A 15,293-nucleotide genomic window follows, 5' to 3' on the forward strand; every position below is an offset into this window, starting at 1 on the left:
CAAGGAATACATAAACAAGAAAGTAAACAAATCAACCAGTAATCAAAATCATCTCCTTTTTATGAATGCGTGTGTTTTTTTGAAAGGAACCACTGTGTGAACGGTTGACATGCCATCCTATGGCTCAATTTTTTATGAGTGAATTTCACTTGGGTTTTGGACTACAAAGTCTAACATCCTGGTTTCAGTATACAATACAAACACCTAATTAAAGCCTCATCACCAGCAGTATAAGAAAAAACAAAAACCCAACCAACAATAACAAGAAAAGAGTTAAAGTTACAGCAGTAGGGCTAACAACACAGCTCAGAGAGAAAACAACCACTTTTTACAACCAGCCTAAGCACCACACTGCAAAGCCCCACTGAGACGCTTAGCTTACCACCACCGCTGCATGAGCAGCAGATAAAGCTAGTTAGTTTACAGTATGAAATTCTGCACAATTTTCAGTCACATCTTTGCAACATGATCACATAAGCATCAACAGTAATTGAGAGAATTATATTGTTGGAAAAGCGCATAGGTCATTATTCTGTTCTGAATAAAACAGAAGAAAAAGGCCAAGCTCGCTCTAATAGTTTTTCAATAATAAGATAATGCTCCTGAATTTCATGTTCAAGAGATTCTTCCCACAGCAGAATTTCAGATCTAGAAGACTGCAACTGAAGTGATGCAAAAAAAAGGCATATCATAAGATCTAAGAATAAATTTTTAGTTCTTCATTTGGAATCCTTTCCTAAAATTATGACCAGGAAAAGGTTTGAGATTGGAAAAAAACACACAAAGATAAATATGGTTGTTGGTTTTATCTGAAACAGACTATGATTATCTAACTTCCTTTGCAGACATGTTTTTTGACTCCTTCCCAGATCCTAAACATAATTCAGGCATGATTTTCTACTGCAAAAGCCACATGGACCTCCACTGTGCTGTAGTAGGTAACTATCCACTAATTCTATTTCCTCTAATAATTTCTCCTAGTTTTCCCACTGCAGATGTTAAGCTTATTGCTAAGTAGTACAGTGTTTTAAAAATTACTTTCAAATCGTCCAAGTTTTAAGCAGGAGGTCACATCCACATTTAGTAGTTCGGTGGCTGAATTCCTGAGCTCTTTTCAATACCATCTAGTTCTGGCAACTGGCACCTATAAATATCATCTAGTTTATGCCATCCCCCCCCCCCTTGTTTTTTAAACTTGTTCCATAATTGCTTCTACCAACACTTCAGTTTGAAGAGAGATCCTTTAATATATCCTCCATAATGAAAAGTTTCAGTTCAGAACTTCTTCAAAGCTTAAAAATGAACACAGATATGAGAGGTAAAATAACAGCTTCTTTTTTGATACAGCTTTATTTCCAGGGAATAGAAGGAGAGATCACCTATTAGCCCTATGCACTCTCTAACAGGCTTCTTGTTCACAGCACATTTCAAAAAGATTAATTTTACACCTCCTGCAAACTGGTCCTCAAACTTCTTTCTTAGCTCTACTGCATTCTTCCCTTATCCTGCCAAAATTTATGAACCTTTGTATTTCGCTCTTGAAGACAAAACTTGAACTTGTAAAAAAACAGTGAAAACTACTTTGTGTAACCATCTCTTACCCTGCTGTTTAGCTATGCCACACCAGTTCCTTTTTGGACTTACTATCTTCAATAAGGGCATGCATTTTCTCCAAGACTGCCTTATGGCATTTTCAAGTAGTTTCCATGCATCTTGCAAGGATTTTAATTTTATAAATTGTCTTCAATATGCTTTATAATTTTAAGTTGTTTTCTCTAACCAAAAAAAAAAACAAACCTCAAAGCAGGTGATTTTCAGAGACAGAGGTAGACAATCCTTTAAGAGATGTAAATATATTTTACAGAACAACAGTAACACTTCAAACCAGATTCTGCACACAATAGCCAGAACCACATACAAAACTTCTTCTCCCTCTTCAGGTTTGCAGACTGACTGCTCCATGAAATACTCACTAACTGTGTCTAGCAATTTGGTCCCCACATCAATCATTGCTGCAGCCACTGCCACCATGCAGGCAGCAGGCTGACCAGGGAGTAATACAACTAGGAGGCTAGAAGAGAATGAAAGGCCCCAAAGAGAACGAAGGGGAAGAGAACAACCACATAATAAAGTCAGCTTGTGTGCATTTAGACACCACATTGCTCATGGGGCTCCAGGTCTTAGAATTATGTGTTTATCGTTTTTCATGAGCTGCCATTTCTCTTAATTTCTAATCCACGATTACAGAGAAAAAAAAATTAGAATTCAGATACGAAATGTGAATTCAAGAAGTAGAAAGTAAACAAATCTCTATTAAAAGATAACAAGAAAGCAAAGCTAACTTCTTAAAACTAGCTCTCAAAAAATTAAAAGAAATTAAAATTTGACTAGTGAAATTGAACAAGCCACTGCAGAGCCAAAACACCTGCTGAAAATTGGCTTGATAGAGCTATGTGCATTCCTGTGTCTTGATGAAAACAGATGTTCTATTTGGCTTTCCTTGCTTATTGCTTCTATGATGAAATCACTTTTTCCTCTGTGTACCTCAGGGGTATCTCCCTCTCTACTTGTACACAAGTTCTCCTCTTTACTTCATATATTTCTAGTCCCATCAAACCATCACTTTTCCTCCTCAGGTTCCAGAAGCGCTAGCCACCTTCCTCCTTTGCCTCTGTGGCAGGGGGACAAAGCCAGGACCCACCTACCTTCCTTCACCTGCTGGGAAGGACTCGAGTTCTCCTTGCCTCAGGATGAAACTGCGGGTCCACACTGCAGAGCTGGGATTCAGTACTGCTGTCCAACAGCTAATGGTAAAACAGGAAATTTTTCTGTCAACACTAATCTCAAATACTTTCTTCTCCAAGACATTATAAAAGTAAAAGATTGAGGCATATGCTATTGAGACAACTTGCAATCATTTAATACTTTATCCTGGGAGAAACTGAACACAAATCCAAGGGAAGCAATTATAAAAGCCCTCTGAGCAGCAGCTTAAGGGAACAGACAGAAACACATAGTTACACAGAAATGCATCTTTTCTGTCCCCTGTCTTTTCAGGTAGGGGGAAAAGAGCAATTATTTTTCCTTATTGGTTTCTGTGTACCACTAGGAACAGAGGGAACAATAAACCAAAGAATTTAGGATAGATGAAACAGGTCAATTCTGCTAGCTCTTGCAAAGCAAAACAGCTAAAAGCCCCTTCAAACTTCAGCAGGGCAGACAAGCTCAAGAGCTGAATGATTCAAGCCTGCAGCTGCCAAACATGCTGAGCAGAGATGAGCACCACTCTAACCAGCTCATTCTGTATGCAAAGCAAGCAGATACACTGCAAAGGCCATGTGAGTCACACTAGAAAAACACGTAAAACAAAGGCAAAAGAGCTGGCAAGACAGCAAAGACAGCAATGTGGGAGAGTGGGCAATATCAGGCTGACAAGAAGGTAAATCAAAAGTGTAGGATGTAACCTGAATAATACAAGAAACAGGAGGCATCTTTACAGAAAAAACATGTGATTGTGAAAAAGAAACCTTTCTTTTTTCATGTGTACTTTTAAGCTCTTCTGTTATCCATATATATGGCACAAATTGAAAATCCTCTAGTCATATAGTACCAAGCTTACTTCCTGAGATTATACACAACTTGCAATTTAGTTTAAAACATCAACGCAACTACAATGACCTTCTTGCTATGAATACTTCCCAGTTCATTTCATTTTTTGTATTTTGTTTGGGTTTATTTAATATTTCCATAGAAACTACCTGATAATAGACTAGAATACAAGTAGCAGAGCATGAAACAAGAACTTTTAAAATTCTGTCATCCCCACCACTCTCCTAATCAAAGCCATAGTTCTGTGTGGCCACACTTAAGCTTCCCAGTCAATCCTTTAGTCAGATACAGTCCATCAGTTTTACTATTGCTCTGTAGCAAGGTCCAGCAGCCATTTAGATGCCTGCTACTGACCCATATCACAATGGTATTTTTTATCCTTTTGTCAGATATCTGGCAATTTAATAAAAATGAAAAGAGATATACCCTGATAAAAAATAACCTGCCAAGTCAGAGGCAGTGCTGCACAACTCAACATAGATTTCCATGGTCGTTGGCCTGTCAGCTTTGGACAAGAGATGCAGGAGACTTTGTTGTAGAAGGTAATGTGTTAGTGAGGGCCTGGGCCATTTAGGAAGAATAATTTCAGTTACTCCTTTCATTTAGGCAGCTAAATTCTCTGTTTGAAGGAAACCATTTCAGTGGGCATTTTCAGGCTTTAAAAGCTTGACAAAAAGGCATGACCACTTTACCACAGGTGAGGTGAAGCTTGTGACACAAGTTTAAAATGAGGACTTTAAACCTTCACTTCACAAAACCAAAATGTTTAGTAGTAAAGAAAAAATATATACACACACAAACTAATTATTTTAGATCTCATCTTCTGAATTTTTCCTGCTTAGTATTTTAAAGCATTTATAGTCCAGTTACAAGAACTGTAAAGGCGTAAGCACCAGTTCTTTGCCTGTATATTTGCTGCTTTTTTTCTGGATTCTGTCTTTGCCTACAGAAGACTTTATACAGAAGCTTTGAGACTTGCACAATAGAATCTTAGATATATTGAAAGTTCAATCCAGTAACTCAACTTTCAAACAGAAAAAAGAACGGCAAAGCAGTTACACTCTTTCATTACAAACTCTGGGAAGTTATCTCATGTTAGCACACAACAAAGTTTTACACTATAATTTAACTGTGAACAGTTTAACGTCTATCTACAGTGCTAATATTATTAAAGAGCTCTGAAGAGCACTGCCTGCAATATGAATTTGGAAATTATAAAAATGCTAGCTTTCTGGATAAAAATAATTTGAATAGAAATGGTTGACTCAACACATGCTGAAATAAAAAAAAAATTAAAAAGACAAATATGATTGTCTCTTATTTACTGAATTACTTTTTGAGTTCTATTTTATCTACCAAACTCAGTTTAATAAGACCCTTCCTGGCACCAGAGAAGCATACCAACCCAGTTTTATAAGATATGTACAAAGGAACATATTTGTAACACATGCTTGAGGCCAACTTTACACTGGATGTCGTGGATGTATCGTAGCACATTAAAAAGGTTATTGCTGGTAATAAGTTGTTTCTTTTGACAAATCAATGTAATGTTCACAGTGAAAGAAAATCAGTGCATATATTCTTTATTTAATAATCATAGCTTCTGATCCTACTCAAGGAATTCTTAAATTGAGGAACAGGGAGCAGTTAAAATATTTACATCAGCACCTTCTGATGCTGCAGCATCTCCTCCACTGTAATCTTTCTTTCCATTTTCCATAAATAAAAAGCAAACCACACACTTACCTTCAAGAAGGATTCAAGGAGCTACAGGCTGATGAGTCTCATCTTCATTCCCGGAAAGGTGATTGAGCATATTTCCCTGGAGCAGTGGATGTTATTCGCATTGACATCAGTAAGGGCTTTGCCATACTTCAACCCGCATGACCCTGTCACTTTCACAACTGGCAGAGAACTGTATTAATGCAACACTTCTGTCTGAAATCCCCTTTATATAAACCATTTTCTAACAGATTACTAATTTTTAAAGAAAAAAATGAGGGTTAAGACATTAAGCTTAAACCATTAACTAAAAGGCAATCCTCCTCCCTCCTTTTTCTTAGATGACTTTAAGCTGTGGGTCAAACTCCAGATCTTTGCAGAAGTATACGAGACCACTTAACAGTAAATTTCACAACTGCACCAAAGTCCTTAAAGACTGAAGATAATAGGTCCTATCCTTACAAGAATACATTTTATATTTTCTTAGTCAATACATATTGAGATCTTGAGCGCTGATCATGTAACAGACCACAAGTACTTCAAGAGTTATTGATTTTGCTCCTCTAGAATTTGCCCTGAAAGAAGATTCATGCCATCTTGAATCAAATCCCAAAATAGTTCTGTTGCTAATTTTTTCCTCCTAAAATACTAGTTGTTTCAAGGTTGAATCATTGTATCATAATGACAGTCCAAATTACACCCTTAATTCATACAATCAGCCTCCTACACAGTGTTTGAAAAACTATATTCAGCAGTAACAGAACTTTGAAGGGACTTTAAGTTACTTTTTTGTCAACTGGGAACATTAAGACATCCAATGTAGCATTAGAAGTTTGGGTTATAAATACTTGCAGAGAACAGGGAGCAAATTGAATGTAATATCAAATACATTAAAGAATACAGGCTTTCCCTTGCTTTCATCAGGTCTCATTCTGCACTAACAGCAGCAGAGTCCTTACATTGTATATAAGCTCTATTCACTTTCATGGCTGCACCAAACTCTGGGAGAAAATACTTTACTCTTGCTGACTTAGAAAGTAACACATGAAAACTGTCAACACACCTGAAGGGAGAAATCACTCATTTCAACCAGATCTCTACGCTTTCCATTCAGCTTCTCTGTGATCACTAGAGCTGAGCTGGCAGAGATTTATTCCTTCTCCACAAAGAATTCTAAAAAAATAACCCATGAGTAAGCTTACAATTTTATCCCTATTTTTGCCATTGGCTGGGTCTACAGATTTCATCTCTATCAGTGTAATGGTATTACGTAGCATGTTTTTCCACTCACACAGTAATTTTTCCCATTCCACCTTGTAAGAGACAGTTTCATCTCTTACTCGTCGTTGTTTTCACATTGACCAGTTTGGTGAACAAAATGGCAGACTTTGTCTTTAACTTCTGGCGGGGCAGTCTTCATCGTCTTGAGAAGACATTTTTAGACTACTTGCCAGCCCTTCTGGAGAGTCTACAGCAGAGAAAAGTTACATTTTTCTGCCTCAGCAGAGCCAGCCTGCCCAGATACCAATGGTCTAACCAATTGGCAGCGTGGAAGAGTCTGCCTGGAGGCAAGCCAGTCAATAAGCATCGACCGTGGGGTATTTAAGACCGTGCCCAGCGTCGCCAGTAGAGAGTTTTTTGTTGGTAGTCTTTTGTTTTGGGGGGTCCAAGACAGCTGGAGTTCAGTTTTGTTTGGGTCCAGGACACATGGTGTTCAAGATCCAGTCCACCAGGTTCCAGTGTTCCAGTCTGCTCCGGTCTTGGCCCCACTCCTCGCTCCATCGCGCCTGACTCCATCTTGCCTGCCTCCGTTCCACTTCTTCCGCTTGCCTTCAGCTTGGTCGGGTTCAACTCAGGGTCCAGTGTTGGCTGCTGACCTCTACAGCTGCTTTCGTCCATCTCGACTGCCTGCCGCCGTCCTGCCTACCCATCCGCCCTGCTCACCACCTGCCTCCATTCAATGGTCCTCCTGTTGACTGCCTGAGGTTGTATGCACCCAATTTCTTCCCTCACCGGTGGTGGCAATCCTTTTGTAATTTAATTTTTTAGCTTTTCCCTTTCCTTATTTCTCTCCCTTCTCCTCCCCCCTTCCTTTGTTTTTATCATTTACTTATTGATAAAAATAAAGTTCATTTTCTGTTTGAGACTTTAACATTTGGATTTAGTGCCTTAATCTCATCTTCATAGTATCCATTTAAAAAATCTAGTTGCAGCTGCTAACCGGACTGTAACACACCTCAAATCGATATATACCCTAATGCTATGTAAGAATTTAAGCAATATCCTACTCAAGAGGATTGGAAATGATTCTAAATTAGGTAGCTAGTTAACATAAATTAAAAAGCATCTTAATAACATGAGAAAGTTATGACAGCTGTTATGTCTTATAGCACTGTACAGTCTTAGGGGATACTCCTGACCCTTCCACTCTTTTTTCTCCCCCAGGATTTCTCTGTCAGGCTCCTGCATAAAGAAGAGAATAGGTCCTCCATTTTACAGAAAATCTTATTAGACAGTCTATTTTCCAGAATGAAATACCAGAAGCAGCCAAATTTTCTTGGGTAAATCACTAAATTCTCTTCCAAATAACTAGATGAACTGCTGCTCAGGTAATCATTTTCATAACATGCACCTCCCTGACTCAAAACTTACTCAGTTTCACAGTTACTTGTAAATTACAATGATGGGTGAACAAGAACAATCCATTTCTGATTGAAATAATGCTGACCACTGTTTTAACATTACCAGCAATTAACAGCAAACATGAGTTCTAGTCATTTTTGTAGGTAACCTGGTGAGATTTACTGCAATAGCTTCAAAAGTCTGAAGACAAGATTTATCTTTGGGTGAAAAGCTTTCCAGAGCTGTGACAATTCTGATGCTGAAAAGTTCTGTGCATAGCAATCATTTTGTCTGCTACTCTGGGCAAGGGAAACCTCACAGGCAACACAGTGCAAAAAGTAGTTAAGGAGAGTAGCTAGTTGTTGCCACAAGTGTAGACAAGTTGTCTTTCAATGCATAGAAGAAAAGACTAGCAGACAGTGTTACTGTCTCAACTTGGATCAAATCAGTCTAATTTCCCTCTAAAATACAGTAATTGACTTCAAATAGGAACATGAAAAATTAAATGTTTTTCAAAAAAAAATTATGACTTTGGACAACATCTCCAATTAGTAACATAAGCCAGAAAAACACAGCCTATTTTAAAAAAAAATCATGTGGCAGGGACAGAACTCCCTGGAAAGCAATTCTGAGAGATATATTAAACAAAAAGTTTATTACAAAGGGATTTCATTCTATTCAATGTTTGCACCAACAGTGTGGATGCTGAATACAAAACACATTTATTAAATATGCCAATTGATGAAAAGCTAGAAAGGACAAAAAATTAAATCAATTTTGCAAATTAAAGGCATTGACAGAAGATGAATGAAATCCATTGGGCAATGGAAATATAAGTAGTAGTCTTTAAAGAAAATGAATAATGTCTAAATTCCAAGCTGACAGTCAATGTCAGGCAGTTGCAAAATGGCAAACATCAGTGAAGTGTACAGACACAAACACAACTTTAAGAATAAGCAAAATAATCTTTTTTGGTCCACTTGGTACTGTACTCCCAACGGAGCATCACTTTTCAAGAAAACAACTGACACAAACCCAAAGAGGAGGAACACAAAGAATGGCCCATGATATAGAGTGAACTGAATTTGGTTACTGTTTAAGCAGGGAAGGTTGAAAAGGGGACTTCCTAAGAACCAAAGTATCAAGTAGGCTACTGAAGAGAAAAGGAGATCGATTTGTTCCCAGTTTCTCAAAACACAGAAGATGCAATGGGTTTAAAATTGAAGTTAACAAGATTCACACTGAACACTTGAGGGAAGCAAGACCACTTTCCAGTTGTAAGGACAATGAAACCCTTGAGCAGATTACCACTGTTCTTTTAAAGCATGCAGCACTGGAAACAGTTAAGGAAGAAAAAATCCCCAGTCAGTAGCAGGACCATAGGAAATGGTTTAATCCTTGTTGTTCCTTATATTAATAAAAATAAATTCTATAGAGTTTACTGGCTCCAACATTCATTTCATTAGAAGATACAAAGGTAAAGTAGAGAATTTGTGCTTTTTTCAGTTTAAACATTTATGACATTTTATTCTCTTCTCCCCACTACCTTCAGCCTAATCCTAATTTTCAATTAGCACTCTTACATTTTTGTGATGATCATAGTTATCACAGTTGCAAAGATTAGAGTTCATCTTATGCTCTGGTATTGCTAGAGGTTTAAAAATACTCAACAGTCAAATAAAGGACTGCATACAGAGAAAAAGGAATCCTACTGACAGTTTCTATTCAGCTCTCTTCATTCCATAACTCATGGGTTTACTGTTGATTTACACTTCCACAGAATAATGGAGCACACAGTAAGTTAAACAGACACGAGGAAATAGAGAGTACAATGGAAGCAAATTAATGAAAATCAATAGTTTTGAAGACTAAACTGCATTGACAATAAAGCTTATGGGGTTTACACAATTCGAGTGATTTCACTGTTTCATATCAGAAAATTAGACAACACTTTCAATACAGTGTTCTTTCAAGTGTTTAAAAGATTGCCTTCCTAGTTTAATCAAACTTGTAATAAATAATAATGAATAATTATTAATTATATTGCACGTACATCAGCAAGGGAGAAAATGTGCCTTGATCAGGACTCCTCTCAATCCCTCATACATAGATCAGAGAGGCAAAGTAAGCCCTACCTTACATACCAAGTTTTACCAGGTAAACTAACAGAGGTAGGTAATCATTTTGGACAATGTCTCTGCAATATTATATGTGGAACTCTTCTCATATAGTTTTAGACATCAAGTCCCAATTCACAATTTTAGTCTTTTCTTGCTGCCAATGAATGGAAGAACTGCCCCTCTAGAAGACAATTCAGCAGGTCTCAGACATGTCTTAGACCCTCCAAAGGACTGCCTCCATAATTCTGTTTCTCCTCACTGTCTACAGAGGAAGCCTAATGTCACTCACTCAGAATTGAAACCAACTCTTCCCTGGCATCCCAGGTTAGACGTCTTAACAACATTTCTGTTCCCTTTCCTTCCTCAAGCAATGCTGGCTAAGACTCCACAGTCTCAGCTTCTTGGCACCGCTGAAGGAAAGACAAGTTTCGGAGGTTGAGCTGAACGCAATAATCACCAACTTCAGTGACTTCCAGAGAGGGGAGGGTAAAGCAAATACACAATAGACTGTTTTTTAAAAATAGGGGGAAAAAAACCCCCAAAACCAAAAAGGATTCCATGCCAGTCTCAGCTACTTTCTGCTTAACAGCCATTCTGTTAAATGGCAAGGGACAGGGAGGGGATGGACTATGCCACTGATGCAAGAACTTCCATATGGACGTAACTGCATCTACATGGGAAAAGTCCCACTGCTTTGATAATATTAAATATTTGCAATGTTGATCTAAAAACTACACTAAAAAAAATTAATTTAAAACTGCATCAGTTGCATACCCTTCTCAATATCATCACTATCCAGACAGCAACTTTCATAAAAGTGAAAGCTACACATTAGTATGAAAAACTAATAGCCTGGTCCTGTAAACACTTAAGTATTTCAGCAGAACATCTAACAAGCTGAAAATGAAAACATATGCAAATTTTTGAAGAAGTCTACAGTTGTTGTTTTGGTTTGGTAATTTTTTGAAGTAATGTCATTCAAAAGAATTACTTTGCTTTTAAACAAAAAAGATAGTTCTATAACTTCACAATAGCATTCAATACATTGACAACAGCCAACTTTTCATATCGAAGTGCCTAAGTTGGGATAAGTCACACCATACCATTAAGTCACACAAAAAGTTGACGCTGACACATGGGCTTAGAGAAGTTCAAATTTTTGAGGCACAGCAGCAGTTTCTGCCCCATGTTTCTGCTTGGATCCTGAGACTTCGAAACTCCAACATTAGCAACAGTAAAAACTAAGACAAATTCTCTTCAAAAGCCTAATGAGATTTAAGAAGTAAAACACTTTTAAACACACCATCCATGAAAGACAAAGACCGAGGGTGAGGAGAGGCTGTGCTTCACATGTCTTCCAGGACCTTTAGGACCATTATCCACTCCCTCCATTCCCTACCAGCTAGCCCTTTCCCCCATGAATTCTAATTATAGTTTTCTCATGAAATCTTCTGAAAACCTGTGTTAAAAGACAGGAACTAATCTAACTTATAATATTACTAGCCACCTCAGAAACAAATTTTCAGAATGAGGACACATACACTATAAATTTCCTATTCCCTCTATGTAATATAAGACAGACCACATATACAGAGATCTGAAAGAACAGAATATACTAACACTTGCTATGTGGAGAAACAAACAAAGTTCTAAAATACACTTAACATCTTCACTGTATCAAATACATGGCACAAAAAAAATCAAACTCATTGGTACCAAATTCATAAAGCGATTTGTCCCACTAGCCACAAATAAAAGCCATTTTCGGGTATTTAACCAATTTAGCCTACTCTTCTGACACCATAGTTGGAAGGCAGAGGAGAAAAGTTGAGCTATTCAAGGAAGTGTAATGTCTCAAATACATTCAGAAGCTTTAAAGAATGACTTAAAAATAATCAGTATGCTTTATGTTAGACTCATATGCTAGTTTCTTGCCTATTTTAGGCATACAGTCTCCTCAATTCACAATTCAGACATTAAAAAAGGACTTAGATGCATGCCTCTAATAGTACAGCAAAGTAGTTTGGGCTTGATTCCAACTTCACCAGAAGCAAAGACATTCGCAGCAAAGACAATCCATACTTCAGGGCTATTTAATTCCTTTTACAGCTCCTTGAAAAGCTGAATTCAAGCTGCATGATCATAATGAGGAAACAAAGGGGAAATTGTAAAGGCGTTTGCCTAGTACAGGATATATTATAGGAATAAACAAGTATTAGAACGATGAAACAAATTATTATTCAGAGCACTTTCCTCACATAAGTAAAGAGAAATCAAGAAGTGCAATGCTACACTAACCAAATCATTCACTACCTAAATAAACTAAACAAAAAACAGTAACCAAAAAAAATTAAGAAAATAGTATTCACCTATAGTGGCAAAGCATCACTACATGTCTTTCTTAAATCAAAATAATTACTAACTATCCCCTGAATAACTAGTATGACCTGCTGTGTAGTTCAACTCTAGCTTTTAAATTTACTTAATACAGTCATGTTTTTATTTAATAGTACTGAAACCACTACTCTGATTTTAGTGCCCGTGTGTAATCTTTGCAATTGAATTCAGCACTCAATTGTTTACCTACTAATATTTGTCACGAGAAAGAAAAAGTGGACTTTAGTGACAGATTATGTGTTTTCAAACATTTTTACAAGCATTATTCTTCCTCCTCCCCTCCCTGGTTGACATTACAAGTTTCCTGAATATTCCTTAAAGCCGTACAGCTACCAACAAGTTATTTTGTCCTTAAAGGCATTCACAGTATTTCTCTTCCATTAGCACAGAAACACATACACTTCATCTTCAGCTAAATTTTTCTCCCATAAAATTGTATGAATTACCTTAACAGTATTATGCAACTACAGTCCAAGTCCACAATCATCCACAATAAATTCAAATTATCCTGACTGAAGTCTTTCCAAATGTGACTAGCTTTGCAGTGTGGTAGGGCCTTTGATAGTCACATCAAATAATCTTCAAATTTTTCAACAACAATAATCAACTCTACTGTCTCAATGAATAAGCCCTGTGAAAATGTGTCCATGTATTTCATGGACTGTACATGTATTTAAATTACGAGATACAAAACACAATGTGAGCTGTTCTACTGAAGATTTAAAGTTTGTGGACTTGTAAAATCAAGATGGATACTAAAATGAAAGAACATAAGGTACCTTCTTACTTTTTAAAAAGGTATTTTTCCTATATTTTCCTAAATATTTTATAAGTGTTGAAGTTACAATTATTAAAGTGCAAAGGTTTAAGAGCAAATTCAGCTCATAACTCCTTAATACACATATTCAAAATCTATCATACAAATAAAGACAGGATCTAATACTAGCCTGAAAAAGCTGATTGAATGGCAAATAAATCAGAACAAAGACCAAAACTTACTGAATCACCTAGAGCTATCTCTTATCTAGACGAATCACCCATCTGAAGTTTTTCCACGTTTAAAACAGACAAGACCTTTCACAAGACTCAGTAAAAACAATATAATATGGAGAGAGGTAGCATGCACACAAAATTCCGTTTTTCAGTGCCTTTAGATCATCGAAGGGAACTAACAGGGAGATTTTTGCTAGGACTGCGTTCCCTGCACAGAGCCTGGCACGCACGGTCTCCTTACTTCGAGCTTGCCCGTACTGCGAGCAGTCAGTACACCGCGGGAAACAGATAACCAGCCCATCTACCAACAAGAAACACGAGGGAAAGAAGAATTTAAGGGCTTCTGGGTACTTTCGAACTACCCTAGTTACATGATTCAGCAGCTGCAAAGATCTATCAGATTCTGCAGAGACACTCAGTGCAGAAGAGTGTAGCGTTTTGTTTAAAACAACTTTCTAAAAGACAAATAGATAGGAGAAACTTGCAGGAAAACGACAGGAGTTTTTCTTTCGCTGATCTGTACAACAGGCAGATGCACGGGCGCTACGTGGAGTCCGCACAAATCTGAGGCGAAGCGAAAGCACGACAGGTAACACACAGAGAGGGCAACAACCCAAACCCCAAACTAGAACCTCCGCCAAAACACAAGTCTCCCCCACCGTTTGCTTCTGAATGACGAAGGCGGCGGACAATTCTCGCCCAACAGCCGGGGAGCGGGACCCGCTGACAGGGCACCTTCCCAGGGCACTGGGAAAGGCGGGATGCGACTTCGAGCACCTGGAAATCAGACACTGACCTGAGGGTGCGGTTACCGGCGCATCCGCGGCGCTCCATGGCGGCGGGCACGCAGCTGGTGAGCTCGGTCCAGTCGGCGTGCAGCCCGCAGCTCCAGCCGGTGGAGAAGCGGGAGAAGAGCCAGGTGTCCTTGTCGCCGCCCGGGCGGTGGCAGGCGCACTTCTTCTGCCCGGCCCGGCAGTAGCAGGGCTGTTCCAGGTGGATGTTGCGCACCAGGTGCCGCCCGAAGGTGGTGCCGCCCGTCTTCTGGATGTGGAGGAAGACGATCACGTCGCGGCCCCGCATGTCGAACCGCACTCGCCGGCACAGCTCTCCCCGTGCGAACGGGAACTTGGCCGCCAGCCGTGGCAGCGCCGCCGCCTCCTCCTCCTCCTCCCGCTCCGCCGGGCCCCCCCCGCGGCGGGCGGCCGAGGCCGCCGGGCGGCGGGGGCAGGCGGCGCCGGGGCAGGCGGGCGACACGTACTGGTAGACGATGAGCAGGAAGAGCAGCGCCAGCAGCGGCGGCAGCAGCCACCTGTTGGAGCGCTCGTCCATGGCGGGTCGCGGGGACGGCGCGACGTGGGCTCAGGCGCTGCCGAGCGCTGCCGGGGCGGCCGCCCCGCTCGGATCCCGCAGCCGAGGGGCGCCCGGCTCCCTCCCGGACGGCATGGTCCTGCCGGGCGGCCGCGGCTCGCCCCACTCAGCCCAGCGCGGCGCGCCGCATCCCGCCCGAGGCAGCCATCACGCGCCCGCTCCCCGCGGGGTGGGGAGGGCGAAGGCGCCGAGCGCCGTTTCCCGGGACGCGCTGCCGACTGCAGCGGCGGGAGCAGCAGCTCCCGACACCAATCCCGCTCCGCCGGCAACTCTGCAGCCCAAACACACCGCTCGGCTCCCGGCGGGGCGCGCCCCGCCCCCGCCCGCCGGCCAATCGGGGCACAGCCGGCCGCCCCGACGGCCAATGGGCGGGCGCAGCACGCCGGCCCTGCCGCCAATGAGCGCGGGCGGCGCGTGCGGCGGAGGCGGGTGGGAGTCACTCCTCGCGCCCTTCCAGGTGCC

General features: G+C 40.3%; 1 protein-coding gene across 1 annotated transcript in view; it reads right to left on the reverse strand.

Moving 5' to 3' along the window:
* The window catches only part of HS6ST3 (heparan sulfate 6-O-sulfotransferase 3), a 290,420-nt gene extending 275,380 nt beyond the window's left edge, over positions 1-15,040 (reverse strand). The window contains exon 1 of the mRNA XM_027645201.1: positions 14,260-15,040. Within this exon, the coding sequence (XP_027501002.1) occupies positions 14,260-14,792 (533 nt within the window). The 5' untranslated portion in view covers positions 14,793-15,040. The remainder of the gene's footprint in view (positions 1-14,259) is intronic.
* Positions 15,041-15,293: the final 253 nt, after the last annotated feature.

Source organism: Corapipo altera, unplaced genomic scaffold (genome assembly GCF_003945725.1).
Source record: "Corapipo altera isolate COAL_440 unplaced genomic scaffold, ASM394572v1 0, whole genome shotgun sequence".
NCBI lineage: Eukaryota > Metazoa > Chordata > Aves > Passeriformes > Pipridae > Corapipo > Corapipo altera.